This window comes from Nerophis lumbriciformis, linkage group LG10, assembly GCF_033978685.3.
Source record: "Nerophis lumbriciformis linkage group LG10, RoL_Nlum_v2.1, whole genome shotgun sequence".
Lineage (NCBI taxonomy): Eukaryota > Metazoa > Chordata > Actinopteri > Syngnathiformes > Syngnathidae > Nerophis > Nerophis lumbriciformis.
The window spans coordinates 43058695-43080691 of NC_084557.2; the positions used below are offsets into that span (position 1 = coordinate 43058695).

General features: G+C 40.8%; 1 protein-coding gene across 3 annotated transcripts in view; it reads right to left on the reverse strand.

Annotated features, from left to right (window-relative positions):
- The window catches only part of frmd4a (FERM domain containing 4A), a 458149-nt gene that overhangs the window by 263660 nt on the left and 172492 nt on the right, over window positions 1–21997 (reverse strand). The window contains exon 1 of one of the 3 annotated variants that reach the window (XM_072913962.1): window positions 8885–10053. The exons of the other annotated variants lie outside the window; for them this stretch is intronic. Coding sequence (XP_072770063.1) covers window positions 8885–8950 — 66 coding nt within the window. The 5' untranslated portion in view covers window positions 8951–10053. Of the gene's footprint in view, window positions 1–8884; window positions 10054–21997 lie in introns of those variants that run through there. 3 annotated transcript variants of the gene reach the window in all.

Sequence of the window (21997 nt, forward strand, 5' to 3'; positions counted from 1 at the left end):
CACAAAGAAAAGAACATTTTAGTTGAATGTAAGTTGTGTCTTGGATCAAAGATCCTATCTACTGCCCAAAACAGCAATTCAAATCTGCTGAAACAGCTACAAAAGCAACATGCTTCGACGAAGCTAGTAAAGAGAGACACGTTTCACCTGCTAAGCAACAGCGGCTGGATTTTAACGAGGCACTGCGCAGTGAAGGTACACATTCTGTCAATTCTCTTATATACTCTTTCATTCTAGACTTCTGGAGTGTTTGATTATCACATCACTCTAAATCAGTGGTTCTTAACCTTGTTGGAGGTACCGAACACCGCCAGTTTCATATGCGCATTCACCGAACCCTTCTTTAGTGAAAAATAAAATGTTTTTTTTTTTTCAAATTCAAGACAAAGTTATATGTTTTTGGTAACACTTTAGTATGGGGAACATATTCTAAATAAGAAAGACTTAATTTAGAGTTATTTGGTTAGGGTTCGGGTCAGGGTTAGAGGGTTAGGGTTATAATAATGCCGAATAGGGCATTAATAAGTACTTAATAATGACTAGTTAAGAGCCAATATGTTACTAATTTGCATGTTAATAAGCAACTAATTAATGGTGAATATGTTCCCCATACTAAAGTGTTACCATGTTTTTTTTTACTGGTGCACAAAATGAACCGTGCATGAACATCACCTTGTTCAAAGAACAAAACCAACACAGTGCATAAACTCACAACAAATTAAACACCTGCAAATCAGTCTGACTTCTGCTGTTGCCGTATCCGTAATACGCCGATAGGGAGAAGTTTTTATTTACACGATGAATCGGGTGTGTCTTGACCTCCGCCGAACCCCTGAGGTCGACTCACCGAACCCTTAGGGTTCGATCGAACCCAGGTTAAGAACCACTGCTCTAAATGTATAGACTATAAAGTTCACAAACATAAAGAGGGATGCTAGTGGGCCAGGTCAATCATTCCTTATCTCTAAACTAAAACTGGGGAAATGTGTGGAGTGTTCTGGGCTTCAGACATGATTTTATTTCACAATTCCTTGAGAGAAAAAAACGCCTGGTTAGGCTTTGTGTATGTAGTGTGTGCCTTGCTTGCTTTACAGCTATGTTGTTATTATGCTGTTTGTTACTTATGTATGTTATGTTGCAGCTATTTAAAATAGTTTTGTCGATTTGTTCTGGCCCGAAACAAATTGGCCCTTTGAAACATATCTTTGTCTTTGTGTGTTGTATGTAGACCCATTGGCGTTGTTAGGCCTATTTTAGGGGGGCTCAAGCCCCCCTAAAATATTCATAAGCCCCCCTAAATAATCTGGTGTTATATATATATATATATATATATATATATATATATATATATATATATATATATATATATATATATTATATATATATATTTTTTTTACAAATACATGCCGACATATTCATTATAAAGTGGCCCGAATATGAGTTTAAATAAATAATAATATAACCTGTCATTATTCACTCAGTTTCCCCTCACTTCATAGCGTAAGGTAGAGAGCCCCTTTAGTGTGTCGGTATCCAATCCATTCCACTTGTTCATATAGAAAATGCCCACATCACTAAAAATCCAGTCCGCATTTTCTATGCGACCTTGCTTGCGGTCCTTGGACTTGTTCATATAGAAAATGCCCACATCACTCAAAATCCAGTCCGCATTTTCTCCACGACCTTGCTTGCGGTCCTGCAGTTTTACGAAGCACATTAGCACACAGCACTGCAGAACAAGAACGTGAACAGATGCAAAATGGACATAAGAAACTTTTTCAAGAAAGTAAGTATTCATCACTGCTTGTAGTAAAATGTATTAGCTCCACTTTACACCAGGTCTGTGTTTGACAAAAAGTTGACATTCCCGCTCTAAAACAATGCTGCTACTTAGTTAGCTATTTAGCCTGAAATGCATCATTAAGGTCCTGATTATTTATAAAGTTAAATGTGCACTCTTTTTTACCATTTGCTATCTTTGGGGTTACTTCCTTCTGGAGCATCAGCTGTGTTTCTCACTTTACACATGGAGGAGAACAGGAGCTGAGCTCATTCACATATGACTATCATCAGTAGATAATAATAATAATCATCATGCAAGTAATTGTTTCTTGTTGATGCTGTAAACAAAATGTCACTGTGCAAACCCATGTTTGTTGTTGTACTGAACACAGATTGAAAATAAACCGACTGAAATAATAATAATAACAATGAATCATTTCTAAGTCTTTGTTAGCCGTTTGTGAAGTTTTGTGCTCGTGCCTTACGTTCGCTCGCATCCTGTGCATCTCCTGGGGGCTAAGCCCCCCCGTCCTTAAAAGCTAGTGACGCCCCTGTGTAGACCACATTGCTTAGCAGAGTTCAGTGATGCAAATGCATGTCAAGTTGATCAACACGTTGTATTATTCTCCAGTGCAATAACAGTACTGAAATGAAGGCTAAAAGGGCATTAAATGGGGACTTAAAAAAAAAAAAAAAAAAAAAAAAATATATATATATAAGTAACTAAATACCGTATTTTTCGGACTATAAGTCGCAGTTTTTTTCATAGTTTGGCCGGGCTCCAGTGCGATTTATATATGTTTTTTTCCTTCTTTATTATGCATTTTCGGCAGGTGCGACTTATACTCCAGTGCGACTTATACTCCGAAAAATACGGTAGTTACTTTTCACAGTAACGCATTACTTTTTGGTGTAAGTAACTGAGTTAGTAACTGAGTTACTTTTGAAATAAAGTAACTAGTAACTGTAACTAGTTACTGGTTTTCAGTAACTAACCCAACACTGCTTATTAGTGCGTTTCCATCCATGCTGAGGCCTGTCAGGGCTCCTAAAGACAGAATGTTTGTCAGTTTTCATGGGAACATCCAGCCAACGCCTCGTAAACCACGGGAGTCATCTGCCTCTTCAATAAGCGTCAGGGGAAAAGGGACCACGACAGTCTTGTACTTGTTCCTTATTTCATCTTGTCTTCTTATATTTATTCCCACTGGGGTGATTCATAGAAAACATGAGACCAATATTAATAGGAGAAGGCGGAGGAAAAGCCCATATTTCCGTTAAATGCTGAGAAAACATTCTTAAAGTGGCTCCCTGGACCGACAATTTACCCTGCAGGTCACCTCTGACACATGCAGTTCATCCAGAAAGTATCACTTTTTCCACATGTTTGTATGTTACAGTGGAATAAAAACAAAATTTGTCCTCAAAATTCTACAGACAATACCCCTAAGTGAAAACAAGCTTGTGTTGTCAAAGTCAATATTGCAACTTTTTCTCCTTACATTGTTTTTAATCGACTTTTTTAGGTTTGTTTTTGTTTTTTTAAATAGTATTTCTAGTAAAACTCACAAAAATACATGAATACGGGCATTATTAGACATATTGCATGTTTGGTTTAGGAGTTATGGTTAAAAATAATTTTTTTATTGCTTCTAAAGCATCATCTTAGGATTCTAAGATTATCAATCAATCAATCAATCAATCAATGTTTATTTATATAGCCCTAAATCACAAGTGTCTCAAAGGGCTGATTACTGTCATATTGAGTAAAAAAACTATTTTTTTGTGTTTGCAAACCTTACAAAAGCTCGTGTCTCTAGTAAAACTCACAAAGATACATGAATACATGCATTATTAGACATATTGCATGTTTGGTTTAGGAGTTATGCTTGAAACCATTTTTTTATTGCTTCAAAAACATTATCTCAGGATTCTAAGAACAGATATGTTCTGCACCAGATTATAACTAAATAGCTCATTTCCATCTGCAGTCCATGGTTACCTAAATTAAAAATATACATTAACATGCAATAAAATTGCACTATAGCAAGTGATCAAACTAAGAAGAGTCATAAAATGCCCTCTCATTACAACCACGCCTCTCCTTTACATCATCACACATAGACAATACATGCTTTCGTTCACATGCTGCACTCATCTTTCCCTCTATCCTGACTAGTTCCTGCCATGATGATTTGTATTTTTTTTTTTTTAATATGCAAAAAATATTTTGTTAATCTTTTTACATTGTGCTATGAAGTATTTTGAGAACAAATTTTTTTTTTCTTTCTCATTTTGGAATAAGACTAACATAACAAAATGTGGAAAAAGTGAAGCGCTGTGACTACTTTCTGAAATCGGCACATTGTTTCTGCACTAATTAATGAGAGCGCATCTGGAAGAGACACGAGCATATGCTGGCCTCTGGTCTCCAACTGTAATTATGCACCGAGAGGTCAGCATAGAGACATCATGCACAGAGTCAAATAAGATGTTTTAAATCACACTTTTTGTGCAGGCGAGCTGCTTTTCAATGTACCAACTGAAGGAGATCTACCTCATTCATATATATCATTTATATTTATTTATTTATGAAAGAGACTTTTTTTGTTAACAAGTCAAAGGTGTTTAATGATAATACAAGCATGTTTAAAGGCCTACTGAAATGTGATTTTCTTATTTAAACGGGGATAGCAGGTCCATTCTATGTGTCATACTTGATCATTTCGCGATATTGCCATATTTTTGCTGAAAGGATTTAATAGAGAACATCGACGATAAAGTTCGCAACTTTTGGTCGCTGATAGAAAAGCCTTGCCTGTACCGGAAGTAGCAGACGAGTAGCATGACGTCACAGGTTGTGGAGCTCCTCACATCCGCACATTGTTTACAATCATGGCCACCAGCAGCGAGAGCGATTCGGACCGAGAAAGCGACGATTTCCCCATTAATTTGAGCGAGGATGAAAGATTCGTGGATGAGGAAAGTGAGAGTGAAGGACTAGAGGGCAGTGGGAGCGATTCAGATAGGGAAGATGCTGTGAGAGGCGGGTGGGACCTGATATATAAAACAGTAAATAAACACAAGACATATATATACTCTATTAGCCACAACACAACCAGGCTTATATTTAATATGCCACAAATTAATCCCGCATAACAAACACCTCCCCCCTCCCGTCCATACAACCCGCCAATACAACTCAAACACCTGCACAACACACTCGATCCCACAGCCCAAAGTACCGTTCACCTCCCCAAAGTTCATACAGCACATATATTTCCCCAAAGTCACGTACGTGACATGCACATAGCGGCACGCACGTACGGGCAAGCGATCAAATGTTTGGAAGCCGCAGCTGCATGCGTACTCACGGTACCGCGTCTGCGTATCCAACTCAAAGTCCTCCTGGTAAGAGTCTCTGTTGTCCCAGTTCTCCACAGGCCAATAGTAAAGCTTGACTGTCATCTTCCGGGAATGTAAACAATGAAACACCGGCTGTGTTATCCGGCACAACAGTCAGGGGGTGCATTCTATGGCGGGGGTGCGTTATCCGGCACAACACCTGCCGCAATACACCGCTTCCCACCTACAGCTTTCTTCTTTGCTGTCTCCATTGTTCATTGAACAAATTGCAAAAGATTCACCAACACAGATGTCCAAAATACTGTGGAATTTTGCGATGAAAACAGACGACTTAATAGCTGGCCACCATGCTGTCCCAAAATGTCCTCTACAATCCATGACGTCACGCGCAGGCGTCATCATACCGAGACGTTTTCAGCAGGATATTACGCGCAAAATTTAAAATTGCACTTTAGTAAACTAAAGTTGGCATGTGTTGCAATGTTAAGATTTCATCATTGATATATAAACTATCAGACTGCGTGGTCGGTAGTAGTGGGTTTCAGTAGGCCTTTAACATTCCTTTCTTTCATGAAGACAAGAATATAAGTTGGTGTATTACCTGATTCTGATGACTTGCATTGATTGGAATCAGACAGTAGTGATGATAACATCCACATTTTCTAATGGAGGAGAAAAAAAGTCCTCCTTTCTGTCCAATACCACATGAAAGTGGTTGCTTTTTGTCATCTTATTTGTCCAGCTTCCCTACTCCTTTTTATGCACTTTACAAGAAATGGATTGGCGGCAAACTCCGTAGCTTGCTAGCTTGTGTGCGCTAGCTTTCTGAGACTCTTATATATACTGTATATATAATATGTAAATATCACTGTGGAGGGAGAGTGTGATCAGCGCGCTTGCAGGAGCAAAGGTCACCGCCTCTGTCAATGGTGTTGAGGGCGGAGCACCATCGGCTAGGGGTGGGGCATGTGCGGGACGGTGAGACACAGCTGGCAGGTGATTAGATTTCACAGGTGGTACGTGGTGAGCTAATCATCTGTTGTCTTTAACAGTAGGCTACGGGCGTGGCTGAAAAATCGCGTCCTGCTTGAGAGAGAACTATGGAATGGACTCTCACACTATTATGTTAGCTCCACTATGGACTGGACTCTCACACTATTATGTTAGATCCACTATGGACTGGACTCTCACATCATTATGTTAGATCCACTATGGACTGGACTCTCACACTATTATGTTAGATCCACTATGGACTGGACTCTCACACTATTATGTTAGATAATAATAATAATAATAATAACTGGGATTTATATAGCGCTTTTCTAAGTACCCAAAGTCGCTTTACATGTAGAACCCATCAATCATTCACACCTGGTGGTGGTAAGCTACTTTCATAGCCACAGCTGCCCTGGGGTAGACTGACGGAAGCGTGGCTGCAATTTTGCGCCAACGGCCCCTCCGACCACCACCTGTCATTCAGTTCACCGGTGTGAGTGGCACCGGGGGCAAAGGGTGAAGTGTCCCGCCCAAGGACACAACGGCAGCGATTTTTGGATGGTAAGAGGCGGGGAGCGAACCTGCAACCCTCAGGTTTCTGGCACGGTTGCTCTACCCACTACGCCATGCCGCCATGCCGCCCAGAGAGTCCACTATGGACTGGACTCTCACTATAATGTTAGATCTACTATGGACTGGACTCTCACTATTATGTTAGATCCACTATGGACTGGACTCTCACACTATTATGTTAGATTCACTATGGACTGAACTCTCAGGCTATTATGTTAGATCCACTATGGACTGGACTCTCACTATTATGTTAGATCCACTATGGACTGGACTCTCACTATTATGTTAGATACACTATGGACTGGACTCTCACACTATTATGTTAGATTCACTATGGACTGGACTCTCACAATTATGTTAGATCCACTATGGACTGGACTCTCACACTATTACAGTATGTTAGATCCACTATGGACTGGACTCTCACAGTATTATGTTAGATCCACTATGGACTGGACTCTCACTATTATGTTAGATCCACTATGGACTGGACTCTCACACTATTATGTTAGATTCACTATGGACTGAACTCTCAGGCTATTATGTTAGATCCACTATGGACTGGACTCTCACTATTATGTTAGATCCACTATGGACTGGACTCTCACTATTATGTTAGATACACTATGGACTGGACTCTCACACTATTATGTTAGATTCACTATGGACTGGACTCTCACAATTATGTTAGATCCACTATGGACTGGACTCTCACACTATTACAGTATGTTAGATCCACTATGGACTGGACTCTCACAGTATTATGTTAGATCCACTATGGACTGGACTCTCACACTATTATGTTAGATCCACTATGGACTGGACTCTCACTATTATGTTAGATCCACTATGGACTGGACTTTCACACTGTTATGTTAGATCCACTATGGACTGGACTTTCACACTGTTATGTTAGATCCACTATGGACTGGACTCTCACTATTATGTTAGATCCACTATGGACTGGACTTTCACTATCATGTTAGATCCACTATGGACTGGACTCTCACTATTATGTTAGATCCACTATGGACTGGACTCTCACACTATTATGTTAGATCCACTATGGACTGGACTCTCACACTATTATGTTAGATCCACTATGGACTGGACTCTCACTATTATGTTAGATCCACTATGGACTGGACTCTCACACTATTATGTTAGATCCACTATGAACTGGACTCTCACACCATTATGTTAGATCCACTATGGACTGGACTCTCACACTATTATGTTAGATCCACTATGGACTGTACTCTCACACTATTATGTTAGATCCACTATGGACTGGACTCTCACACTATTATGTTATATCAACTATGGACTGTACTCTCACAATATTATGTTAGAGCCACTATGGACTGGACTCTCACAATTATGTTAGATCCACTATGGACTGGACTCTCACACGATTATGTTAGATCCTCTATGGGCTGGACTCTCACAATTATGTTAGATCCACTATGAACTGGACTTTCACAATATTATGTTAGATCCTCTATGGGCTGGACTCTCACTATTATGTTAGATCCACTATGGACTGGACTCTCACAATATTATGTTAGATCCACTATGGACTGAACTCTCACTATTATGTTAGATCCACTATGTACTGGACTTTCACACTATTATGTTAGATCCACTATGGACTGGACTCTCACAGTATTATGTTAGATCCACTATGGACTGGACTCTCACACTATTATGTTAGATCCACTATGGACCGGACTCTCACACTATTATGTTAGATCCACTATGGACTGGACTCTCACTATTATGTTAGATCCACTATGGACTGGACTCTCACAATATTATGTTAGATCCACTATAGACTTGACTCTTACTATTATGTTAGATCCACTATGGACTGGACTCTCACTATTATGTTTGATCCACTATGGACTGGACTCCCTGATTTGGGATCTGAACCGAGGATGTCGTTGTGGCTTGTGCAGCCCTTTGAGACACTTGTGATTTAGGGCTATATAAATAAACATTGATTGATTGATTGATTGATTGATTGATAATGTCAATCTAGTGACGTCATTTTTTTCATGCCTGGTTGGCGATCGACCGACACACCCTCGGTAGCTCTCCATCGACGTAACAATGTTTTAAAGGAAACAAGTCCATCACAAGAGGAAAGAGAGCCGAGAAGACTTACAAAGACGTCCATGAGCACATGCTCCAAGGTCACCTCCATGTCCTCCAGTCGGGATGAGAGAGTCATTCTTCTCGCTGCTTTGAAAATAATTGAAATTGCGCTGAATCAATCATAGCAGACGCTCAAGTCCAGGTGAGAATGCCATGATTTTGTCCAACACACCAATAAGTATTCCGTAAGTTTCCAAGACTGTCCCTTATATGCTCTCTTCGGTTCGAAGATTGGAGACAATCTGATCTGAGCTACTGCAGACAAGCACATTTAAGGGTGTGACTTGCTGGAGAGAAGAACTTGATGGGGTACTCATGTCATGGTCAGAAAAGTCACGCTTTTGTTTCATTTTTCCGATATTTGTTGGAACAGGATGTCTCCTCCCTCTTACCCCCCTTTTCTTTTTCCCCTCCATGCCCTTTCAACTCCATGACCACAGTGGAGGTCTTTGTACAGAGGGGACAGCCTTGGGGCCACTGATGCCCAGTCCTGGGTCATCCTCTCTCACACGGGGGCTTCTCTTCAATGCGCCTTTGTGTGGGCCTCATTAGAAGGGCAGGCCTGGATCTGGCGTGTCCCACAGACTCACTGGGGAACAACAACAGCGATATGTCGTCAACCTGACAGGAAACTTACGTAACATCGATGGGAGGGGGGGATTGGGGACCAGCCCTTTGGGGGAGCTGGGAAGGGTGAAGGGATGCAAAGGGAAAGCTTCATCCTATCTTGCTGATTGTATTGTACCATATGTCCCGGCAAGAAGTCTGCCTTCAAAGAACTCCGGCTTATTAGTGATTCCCAGAGCCCAAAAAAAGTCTGCGGGCTATAGAGTGTTTTTTATTGGGGCTCCAGTACTCTGGAATGCCCTCCTGGTAACAGTTAGAGATGCTACCTCAGTAGAAGCATTTAAGTCCCATCTTAAAACTCATTTGTATACTCTAGCCTTTAAATAGACCCCCTTTTTAGACCAGTTGATCTGCCGTTTCTTTTCTTTTCTGCTCTGAGAGGGGGGGGGGCACAGGTCCGGTGGCCATGGATGAAGTGCTGGCTGTCCAGAGTCGGGACCCGGGGTGGACCGCTCGCCTGTGCATCGGTTGGGAACATCTCTGGGCTGCTGACCCGTCTCCACTCAGGATGGTCTCCTGCTGGCCCCACTATGGACTGGACTCTCACTATTACGTTGGATCCACTATGGACTGGACTCTCACTATTATGTTAGATCCACTATGGACTGGACTCTCATTATTATGTTAGATCCACTATGGACTGGACTCTCACTATTATGTTCGATCCACTATGGACTGGACTCTCACTATTATGTTGGATCCACTATGGACTTGACTCTCACACTATTATGATAGATCCACTATGGACTGGACTCTCACTATTATGTTAGATCCACTATGGACTGGACTCTCACTATTATGTTACATCCACTATGGACTGGACTCTCGTTATTATGTTAGATCCACTATGGACTGGACTCTCACACTATTATGTTAGATCCACTATGGACTGGACTCTCACACTATTATGTTAGATCCACTATGGACTGGACTCTCACACTATTATGTTAGATCCACTATGGACTGGACTCTCACAATTATGTTAGATCCACTATGGACTGGACTCTCACTATTATGTTAGATCCACTATGGACTTGACTCTCACACTATTATGTTAGATCCACTATGGACTGGACTCTCACTATTATGTTAAATCCACTATGGACTGGACTCTCACTATTATGTTACATCCACTATGGACTGGACTTTCACACTGTTATGTTAGATCCACTATGGACTGGACTTTCACACTGTTATGTTAGATCCACTATGGACTGGACTCTCACTATTATGTTAGATCCACTATGGACTGGCCTTTCACTATCATGTTAGATCCACTATGGACTGGACTCTCACTATTATGTTAGATCCACTATGGACTGGACTCTCACACTATTATGTTAGATCCACTATGGACTGGACTCTCACACTATTATGTTAGATCCACTATGGACTGGACTCTCACTATTATGTTAGATCCACTATGGACTGGACTCTCACACTATTATGTTAGATCCACTATGAACTGGACTCTCACACCATTATGTTAGATCCACTATGGACTGGACTCTCACACTATTATGTTAGATCCACTATGGACTGTACTCTCACACTATTATGTTAGATCCACTATGTACTGGACTTTCACACTATTATGTTAGATCCACTATGGACTGGACTCTCACACTATTATGTTAGATCCACTATGGACTGGACTCTCACTATTATGTTAGATCCACTATGGACTGGACTCTCACTATTATGTTAGATCCACTATGGACTGGACTCTCACACTATTATGTTAGCTCCACTATGGACTGGACTCTCACTATTATGTTAGATCCACTATGGACTGGACTCTCACACTATTATGTTAGATCCACTGTGGACTGGACTCTCACTATTATGTTAGATCCACTATGGACTGGACTCTCACTATTATGTTAGATCCACTATGGACTGGACTCTCACACTATTATGTTAGCTCCACTATGGACTGGACTCTCACTATTATGTTAGATCCACTATGGACTGGACTCTCACTCTCACATCTGCGGTCCTCTCCAAGATTTCTCATAGTCTTAATTACCGATTCCGATATCAACCGATAATTTTGTTGTGATGCCCCGCTGGATGCATTAAACAATGTAACAAGGTTTTCCAAAATAAATCAACTCAAGTTATGGAAAAAAATGCCAACATGGCACTGCCATATTTATTATTGAAGTCACAAAGAGCATTCTTTTTTTTAACATGCCTCAAAACAGCAGCTTGGAATTTGGGACATGCTCTCCCTGAGAGAGCATGAGGAGGTTGAGGTGGGCGGGGTTGGGGTGGGGGGGTAGGTGTATATTGTAGCGTCCCGGAAGAGTTAGTGCTGCAAGGGGTTCTGGGTATTTGTTCTGTTGTGTTTAAAGTTAAAAAGTTAAAGTACCAATGATTGTCACACACACACTAGGTGTGGCGAAATTATTCTCTGCATTTGACCCATCACCCTTGATCACCCCCTGGAAGGTGAGGGGAGCAGTGAGCAGCAGCGGTGGCCGCCCTCGGGAAATCATATTTGGTGATTTAACCCCCAATTCCAACCCTTGATGCTGAGTGCCAAGCAGGGAGGTAATGGCTCCCATTTTTATAGTCTTTGGTATGACTCGGCCGGGGTTTGAACTCACAACCTACCGATCACAGGCCGGACACTCTAACCACAAGGCCACTATGTTGTGATACGGTGCGAATGTTCTCCCAAAATGTGTTTGTCATTCTTGTTTGGTGTGGGTTCACAGTGTGGCGCATATTTGTAACAGTGTTAAAATTGTTCATACGGCCACCCTCAGTGTGACCTGTATGGCTGTTGACCAGGTATGCATTGTATTCACTTGTGTGTGTGTGAAAAGCCGTAAATATTATGTGACTGGGCCGGCACTCAAATGCAGTGCCTTTAAGGCACGCCCCCAATGTTGTTGTCTGGGTGGAAATCGGGAGAAATTCGGGAGAATGGTTGCCCCGGAATATTTTCGGGAGGGGTACTGAAATTCGGGAGTCTCCCGCGAAAATCGGAAGTTGGCAAGTATGACTGGGAGACGCAACTGCGCTGTACTTGTCTGTGTACCACTCCGTTCAGCAGCGTTTTAAAACGTCATAAATTTGACTTTTTGAAACCGATACGGCTAATTTCTGATATTACATTTTAAAGCATTTATCGGCCGATAATATCGGCAGTTCGATATTATCAGACATATCTAGAGTTTTATAATACATCTATGAACAAACTTATTGGTGTGTCTGGTGGCACTGGCGAAAGTTAAGTCGGAGAAAATGTGGTCGGTTCTAAACTATTTAATGTCTCTGTGCGGCCCGGTAGCAAATGTGTCACGGACCGGTAGGGATGATGTTCGAAACCGATTCTCCCGGTTGTTCGATAAGAAAAGAACTGATTCCATGGACTCAAATCCCTTTTTGAGAACCGGTTCCCGTTATCGAGGCCACTATAGTAAAGAAAAATAGTTGGTTCTATTCGAATCCCAAATGGGCAATGTTATGCCCATTTGATTGTAGACTCTTACTGACACCTTGTGGCGATATGAAAATACTACGCGTCAATAGTTTGGGCACTTCCGGGTTGACGACGTCAGTTAAGTTCATGAGACAATTGAGAAGTAGACAAGTTGTGTTAGCTCCTACAAGCCTTGGAAAAGATACGTCTGTAAGTAAACTGTTTAACTTGTTTATGTAACTCAATATTAAAGTGGAAAGTGGTTACATTTGATAGTAAGATGTTTATTGAAAAACTATTTTTGTGCACTTTTTCAATGGATGTTTTGAGGACTTAAAATGGCTACCAGTCATGTATTTCCACCATCGAATAGTTTCAACACTCAGAAGTATTTGTTTGATGATAGCACTGTATATTTGTGTGAAGCTAATATTTACATATTGTGTATTACATTTCAGTATGTTAATTGAATCACATAGCTTATACATTTGTCATTGTGTGTATTTCAGTTTAAAAAAATAAATAAATAACAGTCCAGTGCAAGACAAAAGTAAAGATAGGAAAAGACAAGGCAAGATCAACAACAATAAAGAGCCTGAATGGATTAATCTGCTTTGGAACTTTATTATACGTCTTGGATTGTTTGTTAGCTGTCTGCCTGTGTGTGTAGTTAGTATGTTCCAATAGCAGCAGAAGTGCACTTTTTGGAGAGCTGTATTTTTTTCAGTTTTGTGCCCAAGGGACTGATTTTATTTAACACTATATTATTATTTATACACCTATAATGTTTACAGAGACAGGTAGTTTTTGTGTTACTGTATATATTTGTTTTTCTGAAAAATCCCACTTAATATACTTCAGTCAATATGTATTTTTTTTTAATTTTCTTTAGGGGAGTAACATTCAATATTTATTTATTTATTTTATTTGAGATTTCTTATAAAATAAAAGTGAGCTTTTGTTAAACCAAATATTGTGGGTTTTTTTTCCATATACAACAAACTATCTGGATTTGATAAGAGAATCGTTAAGGAATCGGTTCGATAAGAGGTGTCATGTCTGTGTAATCATGTTTTGGTTTAGTTATTGACTCTTTAGTTTCTGGCTTTTCACTCCCTTGTCTTGTTTCCATGGTTACCCATTAGTTTCACCTGTTCCACGTTTGGACTCATTGTGCACTCTTGTTTGTCACCATAGCAACCAATTAGTTTTCACCTGCCCTCACGACTCACGCACCTGTCTTTAATCATGTCACTATTATTTAAACCCATTGTTGCCAGGAAGTTTCCCTGGCGACATCATACCCCTGACTTCCCGCATTCATACTCTGTCTACCTCTGCGCACTTCATGTCTTGTCCAAAGTAAGTTTTTTTTCTATTAATGCCACAGTTAGTGTTTTTTGTTTAATTGTTCACAGTTTTTTGCCCACGTGCAAGTCTTTTTGTTTCGTTAGTCAAGTTTGTACTTCCGCCTTGAGCGCGCTTTTTGTTCCTTTCTTAGTGTAAAATAAATAATGTCTTCACCTTCACGCCATGTCTGGTCCAAATGTTCATTTGCACCACGGGAGAACAAACCACGCCATAGTCCAAGTCTTGACAAGAGGATTCGATAATGGCCTCGAACTCGATAATTTCTTATCAAACATCATCCCTACGGACCGGTGGTTGAGGACCACTGATCTAGACCACAGGGAAGTGTTTTAAATCCTCAAAGGGCTCCTTTAAAGATAACAACTTGCCATGTTTGGTGAAATAATAATGTCATCTACTGACAACTTGGTGCACACCATGTCAAGACTTCTTGAGAGATGATCTAGGTCTGCAGTAAAGCACTCACTGTATCGTTTCATGCTTGCTTTCTTACAAAGCTCCAGTCCCAGAAAGCCAGTGACCTTTGCCCACTGACCTCCCCCCGGGCGCGAGGTCAACGGAATCAGTTCTCACATCAGCTCTGCCGAGGTGTGACAGAAATGATATTACGCAGCCCGGATTCTGCACTCTCGTCATCAAGTGCCACACCATAACGCACTCGGATGCTTCATTAGGACAAAACGCAGTCAGTCATCGGGTCTGTGCAGCCCTCAGGGGGCTTTTCAAGTCCTCCTGAAGAAACTCCTAATGCCGCCTGCAGTGATTATGCATCAAACCGCCATTAATAAGTCAGACATATCCCTATTAATCCTCATCGGCATGCCGCTCATGCATTATAAATATCTTCCTACTGGAAGGTGAAGACGGACTGCATGCAGCTACAAATCAGCTGGCAGGTGGAGTGCACACAGCAGCAGGTTGCCAGGGTCCACCCGCGCTTGTCATTAGAGAAAAGCTCAGCTTCCAGCCGAGGCCGATCAGGCCGGCGTGTCCCAGTGTGGCGCTCATTCTGCACGTCATCCGCTGCCAAACACAGGATTTCCATGAGAAGCTGGTGATGAATGAAGACTGGGAGGAAATCCATCTGAACAGCGGACCACACTACCCTTTGAATATATATGCTCTGTTTATGCACACATGACAAATGGTTGCTACCTTGATAAATATGCAATGGCTTATATAATGAATGTTAGAGTGAGAAATTGGAAACTAAATATTTATTGATGCAGTTCGTTGAGTTTATCAAGGCTCAACAGTGGCGGAGCCCTGACTGATCCTCGAGGTCGTGGGTCGGGAACCCAAAACGTTGAAAGAGCCATATTGGACCAAAAATACAAAAAATTAAAAGCCGTATATAAGTGTTATAATGAAGGCAACACATGACGTAAGTGTCTATATTAGTTATATTAGCCTACTATCAAAATGACTTTAAAAGTCTTATATGAGTGTTATAATGAAGACAACACATGATGTAAGTGTCTATATTAGCCTACTACCAAAATGACTTTAAAAGCCTTATATAAGTGTTATAATGAAGGCAACACATGACGTAAGTGTCTATATTAGTTATATTAGCCTACTATAAAAATGACTTTAAAATACTGATATAAGTGTTATAATGAAGGCAACACATGACGTAAGTGTCTATATTAGTTATATTAGCCTACTATCAAAATGACTTTAAAAGTCTTATATGAGTGTTATAATGAAGACAACACATGATGTGTCTATATTAGCCTACTACCAAAATGACTTTAAAAGCCTTATATAAGTGTTATAATGAAGGCAACACATGACGTAAGTGTCTATATTAGTTATATTAGCCTACTATCAAAATGACTTTAAAATACTTATATAAGTGTTATAATGAAGACAACACATGACGTAAGTGTCTATATTAGTTATATTAGCCTACTATCAAAATGACTTTAAAAGTCTTATATGAGTGTTGTAATGAAGGCAACACATGATGTATGTGTCTATATTAGCTATATTAGCCTACTATCAAAATGACTATGTGTCGCAGGCTGAAGCAAACCTTTGTTGACAGAAATGTTGAAATGTAATATTTATTCTACACATTTTTACAGCATTAGAAACCATTAGTAAATCATAGGCAACTCAGCTGTCTTCTTCTAATAGATTTATTACAATCTTTGGCAAGATGGGTAATGTTTGCTGTGGTCTGGAACAACATGGCACACAAACAACTATCAGAAATGCAGCCAATATTACATGCAGATAATGTGTCATGAGACATGCAAAACTAAATTATATACAAAGAGGATGAAAGCAAAGGATATTAAATGAGCTCAAATATACCTACAAATGAGGCATAATGATGCAATATGTACATACAGCTAGCCTAAATAGCATGTTAGCATTGACTAGTTTGAAGTCATGCAGTGACCAAATATGCCTGATTAGCACTCCACACAAGTCAATAACATCAACAAAGCTCACCTTTGTGCATTCACGCACAGCATAAAACGTTTGGTGGACAAAATGAGACAACAAAGGGGTGGAAGATTTAAAAAGTAAACAAACTGTTGCGTCATAGTCCACACTATTTGATTTTTATTTTTATTAAGGATCTCCATTAGCTGGTTGCCACAACAACCCACTAGTCTTCCTGGGGTCCCACAAACTCAATACAATTACAAGTAAAAGCATATAATTATAACTACACAATACAGAAACTAATAAAAATCATCAACGAGCAAACAAGAAAACCATTTATAGTCTCAGAATATTAATGACCATATAAATATAACTACACAATAAAAAAATCATCAACAAGTAAATTAATTTACAGACTCAGATAAAATATTAGTTTCCTTTTAAAAACCTGTTTAATGGTGAGTTCAAGAACCGTTGAGGTTAGTAGGACAAAACGATGTTCACCAAAAACTCTCATACACAGAAACATATTAAACCGTGGGCTTTCTAACAATTGGGAAGTTTTGTGTCACGTTTGTCTTCAAACAAAAACACCCCCGATCAAGATCTTGTTTTCCATCTAAGACTGAATACCATTATTTGTAAGGTCACATCGTCTAAAAAGACAAACAATACCCACAATCTTGCAATCCAAATCCAACCAAAGATGCCAGTACCTTTAAGTGCAGCATGCTGAGGCAGTCAGGCGTATCAGCCCACGGTCCATCATCAGAACCTCCTGACCCAGTAATCCAAACAGCATCCAACACAACAGAGCTTTGACTACAGCATGGCAAACTGAAAATGAACAAACCCCCGCTTACTGTCAACCTTAACCCCCGAGGACACTTTAACACTCCTTACTAATTCTTCATCCACCTAATTGATGGTGATGTTCAGATAGGGTGCTAATCAACCTCCGGGCAAGCTTCCAAATGGTTTAAAGTTTGCACTGCACACACTCGCTGAGTCAAAAATAGTCTCTACTCCAGACATGTTGATAAAGCCTCTTAAAGGGGAACATTATCACCAGACCTATGTAAGCGTCAATATATACCTTGATGTTGCAGAAAAAAGACCATATATTTTTTTAACCAATTTCCGAACTCTACATGGGTGAATTTTGGCGAATTAAACGCCTTTCTATTATTCGCTCTCGTGACGTCACATCGGGAAGCAATCCGCCATTTTCTCAAACACCGAGTCAAATCAGCTCTGTTATTTTCCGTTTTTTTCGACTGTTTTCCGTACCTCGGAGACATCATGCCTCGTCGGTGTGTTGTCGGAGGGTGTAACAACACGAACAAGGACGGATTCAAGTTGCACCAGTGGCCCAAAGATGCGAAAGTGGCAAGAAATTGGACGTTTGTTCCGCACACTTTACCGACGAAAGCTATGCTACGACAGACATGGCAAGAATGTGTGGATATCCTGCGACACTCAAAGCAGATGCATTTCCAACGATAAAGTCAAAGAAATCTGCCGCCAGACCCCCATTGAATCTGCCGGAGTGTGTGAGCGATTCAGGGACAAAGGCCCTCGGTAGCACGGCAAGCAATGGCGGCAGTTTGTTCCCGCAGACGAGCGAGCTAAACCCCCTGGATGTCTTGGCTCACACCGTCCCGAAGATGATCAAGAGAAGAATATCGACCCTAGCTTCCCTGGCCTGCTGACATCAACTCCAAAACTGGACAGATCAGCTTTCAGGAAAAGAGAGCGGATGAGGGTATGTCTACAGAATATATGAATTGATGAAAATTGGGCTGTCTGCACTCTCAAAGTGCATGTTGTTGCCAAATGTATTTCATATGCTGTAAACCTAGTTCATAGTTGTTAGTTTCCTTTAATGCCAAACAAACACATACCAATCGTTGGTTAGAAGGCGATCACCAAATTCGTCCTCGCTTTCTCCCGTGTCGTTGGCTGTCGTGTCGTTTTCGCTTGCATACGGTTCTGTCAAGACGAGGACTATGGTGTGTTTGTTTCCCCGAGATGCAAGTAAAGCTGGACTGGTCATGGCGTGAAGGTGAATACATATTTATTTATGACACTCAAAGGAACAAAAAGCGCGCTCAAGGCGGATGTACAAACTTGACTAACGAAACAAAAAGACTTGCACGTGGGCAAAAAACTGTGAACAATTAAACAAAAACACTAACTGTGGCATTAATAAACAAAAAAAAACTTACTTGGCATGGACTATGAAGTGCGCAGAGGTAAAAGTGTGACAGGGGTATGAATCCGGGATTTCGCCAGGACGACGAACTGAAAACAATGAACTTAAATACTACCGACATGATTAACGAAAACAGGTGCGTGACTCAAAACGTGAAACAGGTGCGTGACGTGACAGGTGAAAACTAATGGGTTGCTATGGTGACAAAACAAAACAAAAATGCACAAAAAGTCCAAAAAACAAAACCGAACATGACTAAAACAAAACATGATCACACAGACATGACAGGTTCAAACCGATATGGCTCAATAGCTTCAGTTTCTTCTTTAATTTCGTTTTCGCTACCTGCCTCCACACTACAACCATCCGTTTCAATACATGCGTAATCTGTTGAATCGCTTAAGCCGCTGAAATCCGAGTCTGAATGCGAGCTAATGTCGCTATAGCTTGCTGTTCTATGCGCCATGTTTGTTTGTGTTGGCATCACTATGTGACGTCACAGGAAAATGGACGGGTGTATATAACGATGGTTAAAATCAGGCACTTTGAAGCTTTTTTTAGGGATATTGCGTGATGGGTAAAATTTTGAAAAAAACTTTGAAAAATAAAATAAGCCACTGGGAACTGATTTTTAATGGTTTTAACCCTTCTGAAATTGTGATAATGTTCCCCTTTAAAGAAAAGTTGCAGCCAAGATAGCCATTTCAGGGATTTATTGTCATGTCTGTGTAATCATGTTTTGTTTTAGTCATGTTTTGTTTTGTTTTGTTTAGTTATTGGACTCTTTAGTTTCTGGCTTTTCACTCCCTTGTCTTGTTTCCATGGTTACCCACTAGTTTCACCTGTTCCACGTTTGGACTCATTGTGCACTCTTGTTTGTCACCATAGCAACCCATTAGTTTTCACCTGTCACGTCACGCACCTGTTTCACGTTTTGAGTCACGCACCTGTTTTCGTTAATCATGTCTGTAGTATTTAAGTTCATTGTTTTCAGTTTGTCTTTCTGGCGACATCCCACATTTATGCTCTTCACATTCCTGACACTTGTTTTTTCATGTCCATCTTTCATGCTGCAATTTTAGTCCAAGCCAAGTAAGTTTTTGTTTATTAATGCTATAGTCTTTTGGTTTCATAGTTTGTTCTCCGCCACTGTGCGCGCTTTTCGTTTGTACTTTCTTTGATGTTAAAATAAATCACGTACTCCCCTTCACGCCACGTATGGTCCAAATCTTTTGCACCTCGGGAGAACAAACCACGCCACAGTCCCTGTCGTGACATTTATTGCTTCTACACTTTGACACTTTAGGTGTGATAGTCTGCAGAGTAGACACATCCCCATTCAATGTCTCTTTCTTTCTACAAGATGTACATACATACAGATCTCTGTTGGTTAAATGGTAAATGGGTTATACCTGTATAGCGCTTTTCTACCTTCAACGTACTCAAAGCGCTTTGACACTATTTCCACATTCACCCATTCACACACACATTCACACACTGATGGCGGGAGCTACCATGCAAGGCCCTAACCACGACTCAAGGGCACAACGGACGTGACGAGGTTGGTAGAAGGTGGGGATCGAACCAGGAACCCTCAGGTTGCTGGCACGGCCACTCTCCCAACCCCGCCACGCCGTCCCGTGGTTCTAGTTCATCCTGAAGGTGTTGGGGTTGAGGAACCAGTAACCACATCAAATTCATCTAACAATGTCATCACGGGCCCGTCTTGTCAACGATAGGCAAAATTCCAAAAAAAGAGTACAGTTCCCCTTTAAGTACCTGGCGAGAAGCGTAACTACAAAAATGGTTGATGGGGCGGAGTAAGGTTGTCCGGTATACCGGTATTAGTATAGTTCCGCGATACTAATGAATCATATTCGGTACTATACCACCTCTAAAAAGTACCGGTCCCCCACCCTTCGTCGTCACGTCGTGTCATTGTTGGTTTTACCAGCAGCGCACACACACAGAGTACTTACAAGCAGACACAGTGTGTAGACAGAAAAGGGAGAACGGACGCATTTTGGCCTAAAAACTAACAATAAAGTTGAAGTTATAACCCTGAAACACCCACAGGAAGAGGTGCTTTAAGACGTGACTAGCTAACTAGCAGCTAAAGTCCATCTGCGGTCTGCAGTTTTTTAGCTACTTCTAAATCACTAATCCTTGTCTCCATGGCGACAAATAAAGTACGTTTCTTACAAGTATCATTATCACTGCAGGACGAGGAATAGCTAAACATGCTTCACTACACATCGTAGCGCTTTTCTCTAATGACTCAAAGCACTTTTACATAGTGAAATCCAATATCTAAGTTACATTTAAAGCAGTGTGGGTGGCACTGGGAGCAGGTGGGTTAAGTGTCTTGCCCAAGGACACAACGGCAGTGACTAGGATGGCGGAAGAGGAGATCGAACCTGGAACCCTCAAGTTGCTGGCACAGCCACTCTATCAACCGTGCTATACCGCCCTTCCATATGAGTACGTGGCAGCCGGTAGCTAATTGCTTTGTATATGTCGGAAACAGCGGGAGGCAGCGTGCAGGTAAAAAAGTATCTAATGCTTAAATTAAAAATAAACAAAAGGTGAGTGCCTCTAAGAAAAGACATTGAAGCTTAGAAGCTATGCAGATCGTAACTAAAACTGAACTGGCTGCAAAGTAAACAAAAACAGAATGCTGGACGACAGCAAAGACTTACTGTGGAGCAAAGACGGCGTCCACAAAGTACATCCGAACATGACATGACGATCAACAATGTCCCCACAAAGAAGAATAAAACAACTGAAATAGTCTTGATTGCTAAAACAAAGCAGGTGTGGGGAAATAGTGGTCAAGGAAGACATGAAACTGCTAAAGAAAAAAAGCCACCAAAATAGGAGCGCAAGGCAAGAACTAAAACACTACACACAGGAAAACAGCAAATAAGTCAAAATAAGTCAGGGCGTGATGTGACAGGTGGTGACAGTACACCTACTTTGAGACAAGAGCTATAGTGATGCATGCTTGGTTATGCTTTAAAGTCATATCCAACAATTGCGACAACGACTTTTTACTGTCTTGAAGATGGGACCTGTTA